The sequence below is a fragment of the Mustelus asterias genome, chromosome 26, assembly GCF_964213995.1.
Source record: "Mustelus asterias chromosome 26, sMusAst1.hap1.1, whole genome shotgun sequence".
Lineage (NCBI taxonomy): Eukaryota > Metazoa > Chordata > Chondrichthyes > Carcharhiniformes > Triakidae > Mustelus > Mustelus asterias.
The window spans coordinates 6613642-6631518 of record NC_135826.1 but is presented as its reverse complement, the minus strand read 5'-3'; the positions used below and the strand labels follow the sequence as shown (position 1 = coordinate 6631518).

Sequence of the window (17877 nt, the reverse complement as noted above, 5' to 3'; positions counted from 1 at the left end):
CCTAGGTCCCTCTGTGTTTCTATACTCCTGATGACTCTGCCATTTATTGTATAACTCCTCCCTACATTATTTCTTCCAAAATGCATCACTTCGCATTTATCCGGATTAAACTCCATCTGCCACCTCTCTGCCCAATTTTCCAGCCTATTTATATCCTGCTGTATTGCCCAACAATGCTCTTCGCTATCCGCAAGTCCAGCCATCTTCGTGTCATCCGCAAACTTGCTGATTACACCAGTTACACCTTCTTCCAAATCATTTATATATATCACAAATAGGAGAGGTCCCAGTACAGAGCCCTGCGGAACACCACTGGTCACAGACCTCCAGCCGGAAAAAGACCCTTCGACCACTACCCTCTGTCTCCTATGGCCAAGCCAGTTCTCCACCCATCTCGCCACTTCTTCTTGTATCCCATGAGCCTTAACCTTCTTAACCAACCTGCCATGTGGGACTTTGTCAAATGCCTTACTGAAATCCATATAGACGACATCCACGGCCCTTCCTTCAACCGTTTTTGTCACTTCCTCAAAAAACTCCACCAAATTTGTAAGGCACGACCTCCCTCTTACAAAACCATGCTGTCTGTCACTAATGAGATTGTTCCGTTCTAAATGCACATACATCCTGTCTCTAAGAATCCTCTCCACGCAAGAGATCAGCATGTAAAATTGAAGCACATGGGATTGGGGTAGATGGATGGAAAGCTGGCAGATAGGAAATAAACATTAGGAATAGAGTTTTTTTCGAATGGCAGGCAGTAACTAGTAGGTTACCACAGGGATAAGTTCTGGGACCCCAGCTATTCACTATACATATTGATTTAGATGAGGGAACTAAATGTAATATCTCCAAATTTGCAGATGACACAAAGTTGAGTGGAACAAGTTGAGTGCATGGACAAATGGCTGAGAGATGCAGTATATTTTGGATAAATGTGAGGTTATCCACTTTGATAGATTACTATCTGAATGACCATAAATCAGGATTGGGGGAACGTGCCACAAGAACTGGATGTCCTTGTGACACCAGTCACCAGCGAAGGTAAGCACGCAGATGCAGCAGGCAGTAAAAAGGCAAATGGTTATTTTGGCCTTCATAATCAGAGGATTTGAGTAGAGTAGGGATGTCTTGCTGCAATTTAAACAGGGCCTTGGTGAGGCCACACCTGGAATATTGTGTACTGTTTTGATCTTATCTGAGGATGGATATTCTTGCTCTAAACAGCACAGTGAAGATTTACGAGACTGATTCCTGGAACAGTGGGAATTCAGAAGAATGAGGGAAATCTCATAGAAACCTATAAAATTCTAACAGATCTGGACAGGGTAGATGGAAGGATGTTTCCAATGGCGGGGTTGTCCAGAACCAGAGGTAATAGTTTGAGGACATGTATTTAGGACTGAGGTAATAGATTTCTTCACCCGGTGATTGATGAGCCTGTGGAATTCACTACCATAGAAAATAGTTGAGGTCAAAACTTTGTTTTCAAAGAGTTAAATATAGCTCTTGGAGCTAAAGTGGTGAAAGGATATGGGGGGAGTGGGATCAGGCTATTGAATTGGATCAGTCATGATCATAATAAATGGCAACGGTTCAAAGGGCCGAATGGCGTCTATTTTCTAATATATAGCTAAGCCAACTCAAATGGAAATAAGTTAGATATAAAACAGGTTGCCTATTCAGCATTAGTCAATTTACATTGCTGCAGTCCAAATTGGCACATTGACTTTCCAGAAAATGGAGATTAGGAGCAGAAACTGGGGTTCCTTTTTGCATTCCTTAATTCTGAGGCCAAGTCATATTGTGCTCATCCCTACCTCGTCAGTTGGCTGGATGATGATGCCAACAATGCGGGTTAAATTCCCTTACCTGCTGAGGTTATTCATGAAGCCTCACCTTCTCAACTCTACCCCTCACCTGAGGTGTGATCCTCAGGTTCAATCACCATAGTTCAACTCTCCCCTGCAAAAGGGGAGACCAGCCTATGGTTATCTGGGACTATGGCAACTTTACCTTACCTTAGATTATCTTAATCTGTCAACCCAATCCACCTGTTCCATAAATGACTCCCCACTCCTAGCCTCAACAACCCTTCCAGAGCTGTCATTTATCACCCCATACAGACACTGTTGTAGCTATCTTAAACTTGCCCTTCAAGTCCTGACCCTGCACTCACATCTTGCGTTATTGGGGGTTTAGTTTTTCATTCCATTAATTATCATACAGCACTACAGAATTTGGATTGAAACTGTTACCACTATCAATTCAGTGAAATGGTCTATCAGCTGATGTCCAGCCACAACAAAAATTGGGCAGTGGGCAAAATTTGCATTAATAAATCATATATAAATATTTATAACATTGCAAGCATTCATTATTGAGTCTCACAGCTGGTCTGCTTCGGTTGAAACTATTTGTTGAGCTCCGAACAGAGTTGCAGCCAGTCAGTAATCCTGAGTATCTCAGCAATGTGCAGAGCTTTTAGCATGTCAGGTTACTGCCCATAGGGCCCTACTGACATGCTGCCTACTCATCTTTCCTTATAGTTGGAGCAGCCATCTTTTTCCCAATGCAAACCCGTATGTTTGGAACAAACCTAGCCTGGTACAAACCAGGCCTGCTTTGCTTTTTAAACCAGCTCATTTATTATTGATTGATCCCTTCCACCAGTTTGGAATGAGTGACAAAAATGTTGCTGTAAAAGCACCTGAGAACATGTACACTTACATATGGCCAACTGGCAGACATGAGTGTTTGAATCAGCAATAAAGGGTGTGATATTACAGCTCCCAATTGAAAAAATAATTGCATTTACAGAGTACCTTTTGCAATCTCAGGGCAGCCTAATGCGTGACACACTTTTGCAAGAGTCACTGTAGTAACAGGAAATACAGCAACTCGTCAAGCTTTCCAAACCTATGTGATAATGAATCATTTTGTGATTATTGGCCAGGACATCAAAGTTAATACATCTGCCTTTCAAATTAATGCCGTGGTAGTGTTTACATTTACACACGAACCCTCCAAGAACACCACATTCCCTCAGCACCATACAGGTTTGAATCCAGAGCTGCATGCACTAGCACTGAACTACTTGACAGCAATATGCACCTCTCCAAAAAAAAAAATCCCTGGTGGATAACACAGTAGGGACTGCAGGAACAGGTAACAGAATAGCTGGAATCAGAACAATATCATAGTGGACACAGATCCATCTGTTGTGAATTTATGGAGGATCATAAATAAGGATGTTAGTGCCTTTTATCTGGGGAGTGGTAGCCAATGTGACTAATCAGGAGGGGGTGGAAAGAGGTGATGGTCGATTAAACTCCAGTCTAGTGTCAAGTAGATGGAGCTGAATATAGAACATCAGGTAAATTTTAAATTTAATCCCGATAACCAGAGGTAAGTAATGCAGGCTTTAAATAACTCCACCTTTGCACGAGACCCTATAAGTGTGGAATGTGAGGGGATCTTTCAGAACAAGATAACTCTGCTGAAATTAATTATGCCGAACTTAACACTAACTTGTCCAGAGTCAAGTCACTAATTTTAAGGGCAATTTGTAAGAGTATCATTTATCTCCTATACCGTTCTACAAGCACTGGTAGCATTTAGACAGCTCATGCTGTTCAGCACTTCTAAATTTGACCTTGGATTAAGTGACCAATTCGTTACATAATGCACCCTTTAACCAAATACACAGGCCTTTTCTTTTTGAACATTCAATTTTCTCTTCTATCCTCCTCTCTCTCTCTCTTCCCTTCCCCCCCCCCCATCATTTTTTTTAAAAAAGCTAACTATCAGAGACAGTCTTAAGCTAGCCTACCATTTGTTGGTTAAAAAAATATAAACAAGACATTTTTCTACACCAAATTTGCTGCTCTATCTGGATACAATTCAGTGATTTTTTTTAAAAAATGGATACCTTGATATTAAAAAATATCATCCATTCACATGGTATAACGCAAGCTCTAGGTGATGCAAAATAAAAGCCATGGTAGTTCCAAATTTACAGCAAACTATCAAAACTGAGAAATCCCCTAGGTTGTGTTTTATGACAAAGGATGGGCCATGTATTGCAAAGTGCACAGTACATCAAAACCAAAGGGCATATGCCGATATAAAAATCATGTACATGAAAATGGAAAGTCAACATATGATAGGTTACAGTAACGTGACAATACAAAGTGTAGTGGAATAGCCAATACTTCAGGCATCAGTTTACATAATTCATTAAAACTGTAAAACAGGATCAAGTAAAAAGTTACAATGGTTACACAATTTTTAAAAATGCATTCGACTTTAGAAGTTCTCAAAACATAACTGCCATTACTGACAGATTGAAATAATTTAAACCATGTCCGACTATATACATACAAGACTGTAAAATTAAACTGAATCTAATGTAATGGAAACTGGGCACTTAGATGGGGGCAAATGTTTTTAGTAGACATTTCAACTATTTACAACTTCAAACTTGTTTTTCACTCCCAAGTCCTCAGTCCACCACAGACCCTGAAAGATAAGGGCAGAAATTTTTTTTTAAATGGGTGAAATCAAAAAGAATACATCTTGCAACTAAGCTGTTTTATAATTACCTATGAACAATTCAGGATTTGATTTTGAATATCTTCATATACTTGTAGATAGATTTCCTCCTTTGTCTTCAAACCATTCAGATACACTGGAAAAAAAAAAGATCAAGTTCAGTTGGCATTCTTTCCACCTTGCAAGAATCAGGAGCACAAGATATCAGATGTCTAAAACCTACTTCTGTGGGGTGACTCAAAAAAGGTATCAGAATGGAGTAGAGCAATCAGTTTGGGAGCTCCTACATCCCAATTCTGACAGGCTGGCAGATCTAACAGACAGCATGCTGACTGGCTAAATAGTAGATGGTCAGCCCAGATGTGCTCCATGCCACCTATACTTTCCTTTCTTCACCCCACATTCAAACAAACAATTTGGTAAAAAAAAAGTCTGCAGATCAAATACACAATATTGCCCATGACTTCTGGAAATTTCTCTCCAATTTCAAGACCTGCTCATGTCTAATTGCCAAAACAACTTTTCCCACAATTACTGTCTTCAAATGGAAATTTAAATATCACCTCAATTCATTTCAGTACAATATGCACAAGACACCTACCAACATTAACATTGTTGGCTTCCATCTCTTTCTTGTGTTTTAAGTACATTGGCCACACATGTCCATCAAACAAACCAGGTGGATCAGGAACTGTATAATTCCTTGTACTGAAAAAAAACAAAAAGTTGTTGTTAAACCTGTACATCTCAGGGCAGAGGAAAGAATGTGCTTTGCTTACTCAACTGACTGGATTTAACAATCAAATCATAAAATATCACATTACCTCCTTCTGATCTTGCATTCTTCATATGGAAGGGACAAGAAATAGCTTTGATCAAAGATCTTGACCAATGGCCTAGGAGAGAAAGAAAGTCAAATGGTTAAATAAAAATTGACAATTAGCTTCAAATTTCAAAACTGTTTGATATTCATTTTTAATAGTTACAAATGGGTGATCACCAGAATATGAATTGATTTCTGATGAGTCAAATCAGAAAATAAAGACAGTTTCATCAAATGCCAATTACTGGTATTAGAGAAGAGTTAAGTTTGTGGTCAAGGTCACAGACAGAATGCAATGAACTTGGAATGCCATTGCACATGAAGCTCCAAATGACTCAGTTATTGTATTCTTTCAAAAGCCAAGTATTTGACTGGGTTTATTTCAGACAATGGTAATAATGCACAATCAAAAAATTGCAAACTTAGTCAATTTCTGTGCAATACACTTAATCACCTCAAATTGCTGCTAGTGACAAACCAGTAACCACCAATACGTCACAACCCAAAATGTTAGTCCACACGCTCTCCAGTAAGTTTTCACTCCAGAACCCTACTGGTGGGCGATTCAGTTAAGTTGACAGAATAAAAAAAAAAGGTTCACAGCCGCCATTATTTTTTTTTTTTTTAAACTGGGTATCATGAAGTTTCTCAAGGCACTTTATAAACCCTGCTTTCTCAAACTGAAAGAGTGAGTTCCAGAAAACTGCACCTGTAGTTATACAACAGGAACCCTTCCACTATCAATATGTGAACGCCTTTCTCTGGATCGCTCTGCTCATCGGAGACTGGAGTGACGTTCACTCCATGCGAGCGGGCAAACTTTACTGGGTTGTCAATCCAGGCGTTGACAGTACTCATCATCGCCTCCATGTCGAGGGCTGTGATCACTGAAGGTCAAAAAAGAACCCAGCAAATTACCGCAAGGACCGACACAAGGTTAATTAAATGTCAACGTAGTTCATTGTTTTAAAAAAAAAATCGTTGCCTACAACCATTCTTACCATCCCATTGTTTAAATCCATCTTCCCCAACTTCTATTTGATCTGGCGGCTGAAATATAGTCATCATAAAAACATGGCTGCAAACATACATTGATACATTACACAAGGAATTAAACATCAATCTTATGCCTACTCTCCCGAAAGCCCTGATTCTTGCTGATGTATTCTTGCTTCCACTGACAGCAGCAGCCTCCAGTACCACAGCAGTGGCCATTCCTCAAACGAGGATTGGCAGCATAAGCAGGCCCTTACCATCCATCACAACCTGCCTTCGCTGTGCAAACCTTCAGCAAAAGTCAGATAACCAATCAGGAGTAGGAACTATGGCTGATTCTTAGCACCTCACCCCAGCACCACCCCGTCTCAGGAACACATCATAGGGGCCCCACCGTCCATGTTCTGGCTTTTATCAGGCAAGGGGTCAAACCAGTGACTCCTTTGGTGTGCATTGGTTTTAATATTGTACAGGGCAGTGCATTTTTCCAATCAGCCATCAGGTCCCAATCTTGATGTACTTTGAGTGAAGTGTCACAGGGTAGTGCCAACTAATGGTCTACATCAGAACGGAGATAAATTGGTGAAACATTTCGGAGCTGAATCAGAATTACAAGTGCAGGCACAAGTTCCCCCCCAGTGCCATGCATGACTCATATTACAAACATGTATATTTTTAGCCTGCCAAGTAGTGAAATATTAAATGCGTCTGACAATTAAAGTTTAACTGCGTTCCGCCCCAGACATTCCACTTCAGTACATTAGGATTATAGGCAATAAGTTCAATTAATCCCTATTTTATAAAATTATAATAAAAGCAATTCACGTTTCGATTTTTTTAAATGTTCAAATATACTCACCTTGAAAAAGTCATCCTGATGTACTACACAGCAGTTTGGTAATGTTTGGCGAATTCTATTCGTCAGAGTGGTTTTCCCACCGTTAGTTACACTGAAAAAGACAAGATACAAAAAGACGGACGGAGTTTGAGTAAAAGCAGCTTGAATGGGGCGGCTAAACAAACTTCCGCAATGGATCAAGACCGGATTTCAAAAAGGGCGCCAGATTCCAACCGAAATGCAACTCCCAGGCGTGGCTGTTATCAATATTGAGAAGGTGGGGAATCCTTTAAAACAATATGTAGCGAGAACATATCCTTCCCCTCCGCAGAAATGCCATTTCATTTCGGTGGCAGACTCCGTTAGTAGATTGCGGCCAAGCTGCAAGTGACTTCTTTTTAGGATTTAATAAACTGCACGTTTGCCTGGTTGGCATTCATGCCAGAATGCAAATGAACTCAATATTTTATTGGCACTCATGCCAAAAAATAAAATAAGCTCAATATTTGGGCAATCTAAATTCACAAAAACACTCATGTAACTTTTTTTTTATTGAAGTAGCAATATTTCCATTTCGAATTGAAATATGCAACTGCGAGTTTACAGCTAGGGTGAGGTTTTTTTGAGTTTGGCGCCGCTCGGATCGGAGTTTGAGCGGGAGAATCAAAATTCAAATCCCAGATTCAAATAAAAGATGTTCCCTCTTCCAACGCGCAACCAGCGGGTGGAGGAGAAAGAAAATAAAACACTTCTTGTTTAAAAGAGAAGTCCTCATGTAGCTCATCTTTATACCATAGCAGGAAGCGGGAAAACGCCACTAGTCTAACTAGACTGGAAATTTTTCAGTAGAAAAAAAAGCTGCAGTTAGATCCCATCTGCATATTTGTTTTTTTTAAAAAACAGAATGATACAATAACCTCGGAAGAATTACAATAGAACAAGTTAAAAATTAGGCGAAATGTCGACAAAGCATTAAACTGCTAACGAAGTCGCCCACTACAAAATCCTCGGAAGTACAAATTCAAATGTTTCGCAAAATTAAGATTAAATCTATTTTTAACAAATTATTTTGTAAAATGCGATTAGATTTTTAAAAAATATTCTGTAAAATACGATTTCTAACCATTACACCATAACTATTATAAATACTGGATACACAAAATTTGGCTCTTCCCACTTTATCCGCGTCTGATCGCTGAAAAGTAAAATTAAAAACGTTTCTCTGCCAGCACTGCTGATAACTTGTCTTATTGCAAGGCTTTTACCGGTAATACTTACCCTCCGATGGCTATAATGTACTTCATGCTGCACGGTCCGCTCCCAGCTGGTTGCCGAGGTTATTTGTTACTTTCACGGCTACTATTTCATTCACAAATCAGGCGCCCTTATTATACTGATCCTACACACGTCAGCATCCCAGCCAGCCAATCCGGCCCTTGGCCTGCGAGCAGGCGCACTAGCGCTGCAGCTGTCTGGCATCACTCATCCCCTCCTCAATCCAATTATAGTCTGGAATCTTTCCTTTCCTAAATCAGTAATGTGGTAGATTCCAGGGTCAACTCCCCCCAAACCAAACCTCCTCTCATTGCTCGGTGTCCAGAATCAGAAAGTTAAAACAGTTAAATGCTCTGATCTTTAAACTGTATCACCCTAAAAAAGAAGTTTCAAACAAACTTTCCTCCTCCCCCCCACTCAAACCTATTACTGAAACTAAATCTTCTATTCCATTTCAGACTTTTTCAAAAAAGTGGTTGCTCTCGCCAGCTGTAATATAAATTTTCAGACCTGCAATAGTTTCACATGGTAGGAGAGCGTGAGTGATGCAATGTAGGAAACAAGCGAGAAAAATAGGGTTAGTTCTAGTTATAATGCAGCTTAATAGGGCAGAACTTTGTCCCCTAGGAGCTCGACACTCAGTCGACGGAAAGTTTATCATAACCTTGCCTCAATGGTAGCATGTTTTTGTTTAAGAACGCATGAGGGCGTTACATTCAATCCCCACAACCCAGAGATTTGAGCACTTAATTTAGGCTGACACATTAGTACAGTGCTGAGAGAGTGCCGTACTGTCAGAGGTGCTATCTTTCTACTGAGATGTTAAGCCAAGGCCACGACTGCCCTCTGTACCCTGAAGAGCGAAGGGGTTACTTTGGTGTTCTTGCCAATATTTAGCCTTCAACACCAGTGGCGTAATGGGAAACTTTGAGGTGCAGGAGCTCCAAGAAAATGTGTGGACCATATCATTTCTAAATCTATTATGTTGGCTTCTTATGTATTAATCACTTTAGTCCCCAAACGTCAGTAAAACAATGCTTTTAAAATGAAAAATATTAGCCCCAGGAGGCATTTTAGTTTGGACCATGTGGTACAGTATTTTGAAACATTAGTCTTTAGCATAGCTACATCATGTAACAGTTTAATTATTTAACCCAACCCTATTAAAATATGAATTACAGAAGGCATTACATACTTCAGACTGGAGGATGATATATGGAGGGATCGCTGAATACTTGATTTATATTTAGATCCTAGATCTGGGTGTACAGGGCACAATTTCAAAATTTAAAGATGATGCAACACTTGGAAGCATTATGAACTGTGAGGAGAATAGTGGTAGACTTCAAGACAATATAAACAGGCTGGTGAAATGGGCAGATGTGGCAGATGAAATTTAATGTAGAGAAGTTTGAAGTGATACATTTTGATCAGAAGGTGAGGCGAGGTGACATAAAATAAAGGGTGCAACTATAAAGAAAATTTAGGAGCAGAAGATCTGTGTGTATAGAGTCATAGAGGTTTACAGCACGGAAACAGGCCCTTCGGCCCAACTTGTCCATGCCGCCCTTTTCTTTTAAAACTCCTAAGCTAATCCCAACTGCCCACATTTGGTCCATATCCCTCTATACACATCTTACCCATGTAACTGTCCAAATGCTTTTTAAAAGACAAAATTGTACCCGCCTCTACTACTACCTCTGGCAGCTTGTTCCAGACACTCACCATCCTGTGTGTGAAAACATTGCCCTTCTGGACACTTTTGTATCTCTCCCCTCTCACCTTAAACCTATGCCCTCTTGTTTTAGGCTCCCCTACCTTTGATGTGGTGAGAACTTCCCCTTTGTTGCCCTCATACTGCTGTTAGAAAGCCCATACAAACTTAATTTTGTTCAGTCAGGTGTAACTGAGTTTTTAAAGGCAATCTGGGTAATAACTACTGCTGTGCAACAGATCTGCCCCTATGTGCATAAATCACTAGAAGTGGCAGGATAGGTTGAGAAAGCAGTTAATAAATTATACTGAATCCTGCATTTTATACATAAGGGCACAGAGTACAGAAGGAAGGAAAGTATCAACCTTCATAAAACACTGGTTCAGCCTCAATGGGAAGGATGTGAAAGCTTTAGAAAGGATGCAGAAAATATTTACAAGAATGGTTGCTACAATAAGAGATTTCAGCTAGGTGGCTAGATTGGCAAAGCTGGGACTGCTCTCCTTGGAGAAGAGAAGGTTACGAGTAGACTTGTTACATGTGTTCAAAATCATGAGGGGTCTGGCGAATGTAAATGGGGAAAAACTGTTCCCGTCGGCAGAAGGTCAAGAACTCCAAGGACATTAGCAAAAGAACCAGAGGTGGCATGAGGAAAACTCTCTTTATGCAGCAAATGCTTTGGATGTGGAATGTCTCAGTGTGTGGTGGAGACAGATTTAATTCTGCGGTTTTCAAAAAGGATCTGGATAGTTATCTGAAGAGAAAAGATTTTACAGGGCTGCTGGGAAAAGATCAAGGTATGGGACTAGCTGAGATGCTATTGCAGAGAAATGATATTATTAAACTAGAAAGAGTGCAGAAAAGATTTATTAGGATGCTACCAGGACTTGATGGTTTGAGTTATAAGGAGAGGCTGGATAGACTGGGACCTTTTTCCCTGGAGTGTAGAGGCTCAGAGGTGATCTTATGGAGGTTTATAAAATAATGAGGGGCATATATAAGCTAGATAGTCAACATGTTTTCCCAACGGTAGGGGAGTCTCAAACTAGAGGGCATCGGTTTAAAATGAGAGGGGAGATACAAAAGGGTCCAGAGGGGTATTTTTTTCACTCAGAGGGTGGTGAGTGTCTGGAACGAGCTGCCAGAGGCAGTAGTAGAGGCGGGTACAATTTTGTCTTTTAAAAAGCATTTAGACAGTTACATGGGTAAGATGGGTATAGGGGAATATGGGCCAAATGCAGGCAATTGAGACTAGCTTAGTGGTAAAAGCTGGGCAGCATGGGCAAGTTGGGCTGAAGGGCCTGTTTCCATGCTGTAAACCTCTGACTTTATTACTCCAACTGCACAAAGACAATGGGCTGAATGGCCTCATTCTGTGCTGTAACAATTCCATGATTCCAGTATAGATACATTCAAGCAACTAGACAAACACAAGGGAGAAATGTTACCCTGATAGTGTGATCAAGAGGGTGGGAGGTGGCTGGTGTGGAACATAAATACCGATATAGATGGGGTATACCAAATGACTTGTTTCTGCGCTGTAAAGCTGCCTGCAGGGAATCCAAATAGTATACCGCATCTCACATCCTCCAGCCATCACAGCAAAGGAATTTATGAGAATCACTTTCTCTCCCCTTCCTCTCTTCCTCCAATCCTCTCCTAAGACTCCCAAATCTCTTTCACTTTCACACTCTGTCTCAACAATCTGCAGTCACTCATTTACTCAGGCACCAATGGGCTCCATAGCTGGGCCCTGCATCACTGCTCCAGCTGCCTTGCCTGGACCCTGCATTGCTGCTCCAGTTGCTTCATACTCAGGGCCCTCACCCAAGCCCCGCCGCTCCAGCGACCTCGCCTGGGCCGTGCACCACGACTCAGACTGCCTCACCTGGGTCCCACACAACCATTCCAGGCCTTGAAATGTACCTTCAATACTTACCTTCCCACTCTTTACAGCTTGTCCAATCACAGGCTCGTTTCTCTCTAATTTGTTGCTGAGCCTATCAGCACAAACGCAGTGAGGAACCAGCCTGTGATTGGATTGGAGCAGCTTTACAGCATTTTTCAGATATTTCTTTCGACACCAATCAAGTAGCTCTTTCGGCACCAATCAAGTAAACGAACTCAAATTGACTTAGGGACAAAGTAAAAGGGGCGGCTCCCCAAAAGGAAGGGGGAAACAGCCCGAACCAAAATCAAAGTCGAAAGGAAACTTAAAACGTCAAACCAAAAGGTGATTATCGGGGTCGATAATACACCCCAGCCCCTGCGGCGCCCAGCAGTCGCGGAAGGCGTCAACCGCGCCCGTGGACACCGCATGCTCCCTCTCCAGAGACACCTGGCCGCGAATGTAGCCGCGGTAGAGGGGCAGACAGTCGGGATGGACGGCCCCGTCGATCGCCCGCTGCCTGGACCTATTGATGGCGCGTCTCGCCAGGCCCAGGAGCAGGTTCACGAGGAGGTCGGCATCCCGACCCGCCCCTCTCCACACCAGGTGCCCGTAGATCAGGAGCGTGGGACTGAAGTGCAAACAACACATCAGTAAAAGGTGTTTGAGGAAACCAAAAAGGGTGTGCAGCCTAAAACACAGAACGTAGACATGGTCCACGGACTCCACGAGGCCACAGAAAGGGCAGTCTCGGGAGCCCGTGTACCGGAAAAACCTACGGTTGCACGGCACTGCTGCGTGCAGCACCCTCCACCCCAGGTCCCCGAGATAATTGGGGGAGATCCCTCCGTAGAGGGACCTCCACTGGGGACCTCCGCCGCCCGGCGGCAACAAGGCCCGCCAAGGTGTATCCGGGCGACGGGCGAGGACGCGGTAGTGAAAGGTGTGCAGCAGCAGCCCGTACAGGAAACGCCTCCGCGTGGTGGAAAAGGGCACGGAGGGCATTTCCGCGAGGCGGCACACGCAGTGGGGCACCTGACCCGGGGGGGGAGGTCTAGGCTTCGGGCCAATGTGAAATTCCGTCCGAGCAGGGGAACGCTCGGGCGGGATCCCACCGCACGCCTGCGCCGCCTCCAGACCGCGTGCGCACTCGGGGCCGAGCACGACCGTCCTAAGGTCTTGGATGGCTTTGGCCGCGCGCCGAACGGTCACCCCCGCGCGCTCAGCCAGCACGTGGGGGCTCATCCAGCCCGCTCCTCCGCCATCCAGCACGTCCCCGATCCTGGTCACCCCGGCGTCCACGGCCCTCCTCTCCGCCAGCCACCTGAAGTCGTAAGGCTGGAGGTGCGGATTCCTGAGCAGCGGCTCTCGCACGAGAGCCGCTACTCCTGACGGGGGAGAGCTGCGTCGCGAGGCGACCGTGTTCCAGACCGTGAGGAGGTCCTGGTAAAAGACGGGCAACTCCCGCAGGGAGGTGGGAATACGCCCCAGGTTGATGTGCAGGAGCTGCACGTCGTAATTGAGGCCGTGCAAGTGGCGGAAAAAATACGTCGCCATCGCACGCCATCGTGGAGGAGGCTTGACGTAAAGGTATCGCTGCAGGGTCTGGAGGCGGAAGGTCGCTAGCTGCGTGCGGAGGCACACCAGACCTTGTCCGCCCTCCTCAATCGGGAGATGCAGCACCTCGGCAGCGACCCAGTGCAGTCGGTTGTCCCAGAAAAACCGCACGAGGGCTTTCTGCATATCGGTGACAAAGCCAGGGGGAGGGGTCAAAGTGACCAGCCGGTACCACAGCATGGAGGCGACCAGCTGGTTTATGACGAGAACTCGCGCCCTGTAGGACAGCACTCGGAGCAGTCCTGTCCAGCGACCCAGGCGGGCGGAGACTTTGGCCTCCAACTCCCGCCAGTTCGCCGGCCAGGATTCCACGGCTGGGCAGAGATGGACCCCCAGGTAGAGGAGGTAGCTCCTGCTCCAGGTGAAAGGCCTGAGCTCCTCCGGAAGGAGGTCCGTCTCCCACGGACCGACCAGGAGTCCGGAGCACTTGGCCCAGTTGATCCTGGCGGAGGACGCGGCGGAGTACACCGCCTGGCATTCTCGCATCCTCCGCAGGTCAGCCGGGTCCGTGAACACGAGGAGCACGTCGTCGGAGCATTTTTCATATATTAGTCACTTGAATGTCCAGGTGTGACAGGCCACATTGAGTTTACAAGTCCGCTTGCAATCAGAGATGCTGGATGTGCACTCCGAGCAGCATTATACCCTTTCCCAGCACTGAAACAGATTTATGTCAATTCTTCATGGACCTTGCTGCTCACAAATGAGATACATTACAATAGTGTCTTTGTTGCAAAAATACTTCATCAACTGAAGCATAGTGAAAAATCCTGAGGTCTGAAAGGTGTTATATAATGCAAGTTTGTCCTTTTCACATTTTTCACATAAATTATATCAGTACAAGTTACAAGTGGCTTTATTATGGAGAGATAAGGAAAAGGAGGCTGCACCAAAGAAAAGCTTAGTCAGGGGAGTTGGTGGGGGGGGGAAGGTGGGGGGGGAAGGTGGGGGGGGGGGGAGGGAGGGGGGGAAGGTGGGGGGGGAGGGAGGGAGGGGGGGAGGGAGGGGGGAGGGAGGGGGGGAGGGAGGGGAGGGGAGGGAGGGGGGAAGGTAAGGGGGGGAGGGAAGGTGGGGGGTAAGGGGGGGAAGGTAAGGGGGGGAGGGAAGGTGGGTAAGGGGGGGAATGTAAGGGGGGAGGGAAGGTGGGGGGTAAGGGGGGGAAGGGGGGAGGGAAGGTGGGGGGGGAGGTGGGGGGGGGAAGGTGGGGGGGGAAGGTGGGGGGGGGGAAGGTGGGGGGGGGAAGGTGGGGGGGGAAGGGAGGGGGTGAAGGGAGGGGGGGAAGGGGGGAGGGGGGAAGGGGGGAGGGGGGGAGGGAGGGAAGGGAGGGAGGGAAGGGGGGAAGGGAAGGTGGGGGGGGAGGGAAGGTGGTGGGGGGGGAGGGAAGGGGGGAGGGAAGCGGGGAGGGAAGGTGGGAGGGAAGGTGGGGGGGAGGGAAAGGGGGGAATGGCAGAGGAAGGGGAAGGGAGAACAAGGGGGAGGGGGAGGGTGGGGGAAAGGAGTGGGGAGAGGGGTGGGGGGAGGGGGGGTGGGGTGAGGGGGGTGGGGGGAGGGGAGGGGGGGTGGGGGAGGGGAGGGGTGGGGGGGGTGGGGGGGTGGGGGGAGGGGGGTGGGGGGAGGGGGGGGGTGGGTGGAGGGGAGGTGGGGCGAGGGGAGGGGGGAGGGGAGAGGTGGACGGGGGGGGTGGGCGCGGGGGGGAAGGGGAGGGGGGAGGGGGGGGAAGGGGGGGGAGGGAAGGTTGGGGGGAAGGGAAGGGGGAAGGAGGGAAGGTGGGGGGGAAGGCAGGTGGAGGGGAAGGAAAGGGAGGTGGGAGAAGGGGGGGAAGGGGGGGGGAGGGGGAGGGGGTGGGGGAGGGTGGGAAGGGGGTGGGGGGGGGAAGAGAGGGGGGAACGGGGGGAAGGGGGGGAAGGGGGGAGGGGGAAAGGGGGGGGGGGAAGGTGGGGGAGGGGAAGGGGGATGAGGTAAAGGGGTCTAGTGAAAGTATTTAGAGAAAGTAGGTGACCAAAGGCAAGTGCTGGAAGATCACATTGTGAAGCACACATAACAAATGAGTAGGAAAGGTGTTGGAGACAGAGACAGCCATGGAGCTTCCTCCTGTCAGAGGGCACAGGTCATTCCACGCTGTGTTCAGCTCAATGCAGTCTCAGAGATCATTCATGAATTGTGGACCAGCAACAGAAAATGTTTGAAGTTCTGTCAGCATTTTCAGAGGCACTGTGCATCATCAGAGAGAGGTTGAAGGCATCCATATCAAACAAATGTACAATGATCTTTCGAGCTTTCGTGCTTATGTAACCACCTGTATGGAGCATCAGACAAAGCAGGCAGCTAACAGCATGTTGGCCCTCACAATGGTCTCTGCACTTTAAACAGGATGGAGGAAGACTTCACATTGGCCACTCAATGTCTCACGGAAGTACGTCAAACTACTCTCCAGCTCTTGCCAGCAGTGAAATGCAGCGAGACCATGAGAAGGAAGATGGAGATTGTTGAGAGGTGTTGTTTACATCTTGATAGGTTTTAATGAACTCTAGTAGTCTAAAAGAGTCTTAAAACCAAATTACTGCAAATTTGAAACAAAAACAGAAAATGCTGGAAAATCTCAGCAGGACTGCCAGCATCTGTGGAGAGAGAACAGGGCTAACGGTTTGAGTCTGGATGACTCTTCGAATTTCCAGCATTTTCTGTTTTTGTAACTGTTAAGTCTTTATTGACTCTCAGAACTATATTTACAAACATACAGTAAAGGGTACAGCATAGGAGTTGTCTTCATGCTCGGATCTGCACGTAGCTCTGTTCAACACCACACTGACTCTCAGTAGAGGTCATGTGCTCTCTTACATCACTGTGTGGACAATACTGTACTCAGTCCCACATTAACCCTGTATGTGCCAGACCCTCATACCACAGACACAGAGAGAGAAAGCACAAGGAAGTGGGGACTCTGCTCAAGATGGACCCGCTTCTCGTCCCCTCCCCAGTCAGAGTTCCAGATATTGCCTCCTGCCCAGATGACTAAGTCTGCCCCTGAGCACTCACCTGATGAGGGGGCAACGCTCCAAAGGCTCGTGCTACCGAATAAACCTGTTGGACTTTAAGCTGGTGTTGTGAGACTATTTACTGTGCCCCGGAACAGGTGGGGCTGTCTTTGGTAGGACACTCACAGGCTCTAAAACCCAGAAAACATCAGTTAAGGGCATCACAGATGTTCAAACAGGGGAATGCGCAGCCTGCCTCCAGCTCTGTTGAAGTCCCGGGGGGAGCACTGTATAGAAATAATAGGAAGATGGACATTAACCGTGAAGAGAATTCTGTGACCAGAATGGAAGACAAACAATTGACTTGTGCTGGTGGGAGTGGGGTAACAGCCATTGTTGGGCTATATGATTTCACACACAGGTTGCCTGAACTATACCTTGATGTGTCTACCCTGCACTTCTCTGACAGATAAGTGAATGGCTGCAGGCACCCTGAACATATCAGGCTCATCATCTTCCTCCTCCTCTGAGAATACAGAGTCCTCACTTTCCTAACAGGCATTCCCAAATCTGTTAAATAAACAAGAGGGATAAACTTTACTTTAAAAACATTGTTCAATATTATTAATTTGACAGGAAAATATCCATTACAATTTATAACATGGTGCACACAATAACACCAATTTTGAAGACTGCCTCAGCCCTCATTAATATGCACATTGCACCATATGAAAATAGTGAGAGTATTTTCATATTTGGGAAAGGGTTCCAGCACATCAGTGCAAAAGATAGGGCTGAAGCATTTGCAACAATCTTCAGTTAGAAGCGTTTAGTGGATGATCCATCTCGGCTGCCTCAGTCCCCAGCGTCACAGATATCAGTCTTCAGCCAATTCAATTCACTCTACCCGATATTGAAAAATGGCTGAAGGCATTCGATACTGCAAAGGTTATGGGTCCTGATAATATTCCGGCAATAGTCCTGAAGATCTGTGCTCCAGAACTTGCCGAGACCCTAGCCAAGCTCTTCCAGTACAACTACAACACTGGCATCTACCTGGCAACATGCAAAATTGCCCAACTTTGTCCTGTACACAAAACGCAGGACAAATCCAACCCGGCCATCATTCTACTCTCAGAGCCCTATTTTACCATTTTGATTCTAAGTGCTGTGTGGACTTGAAACTGGGAGTGTTTC

At 45.7% G+C, this 17877-nt stretch overlaps 2 protein-coding genes across 5 annotated transcripts in view; one reads left to right on the top strand and one right to left on the bottom strand.

Moving 5' to 3' along the window:
* LOC144479447 (beta-1,3-galactosyl-O-glycosyl-glycoprotein beta-1,6-N-acetylglucosaminyltransferase-like) overlaps nucleotides 1–17877 on the top strand; it is a 107804-nt gene that overhangs the window by 23248 nt on the left and 66679 nt on the right. The gene's annotated exons all lie outside the window — the stretch shown is intronic.
* Nucleotides 3993–8685, bottom strand: mibp (muscle-specific beta 1 integrin binding protein). Of its 3 annotated transcripts, XM_078198130.1 has the most exons (8): nucleotides 8490–8685; nucleotides 7233–7323; nucleotides 6379–6427; nucleotides 6087–6264; nucleotides 5379–5450; nucleotides 5156–5262; nucleotides 4605–4690; nucleotides 3993–4521 (listed from the first exon to the last, which is right to left on the bottom strand). In XM_078198130.1, exons 1-7 carry the CDS (start codon nucleotides 8513–8515, stop codon nucleotides 4605–4607), a joined length of 609 nt encoding a protein of 202 aa, XP_078054256.1. In that variant the 5' UTR covers nucleotides 8516–8685; the 3' UTR covers nucleotides 3993–4521. The 3 variants fall into 3 exon arrangements, with proteins under 3 accessions (XP_078054256.1, XP_078054258.1, XP_078054255.1); XM_078198132.1 differs by lacking the exon at nucleotides 6379–6427 and having other exon boundaries at nucleotides 8490–8581; XM_078198129.1 differs by lacking the exons at nucleotides 7233–7323; nucleotides 8490–8685 and having other exon boundaries at nucleotides 6379–7211.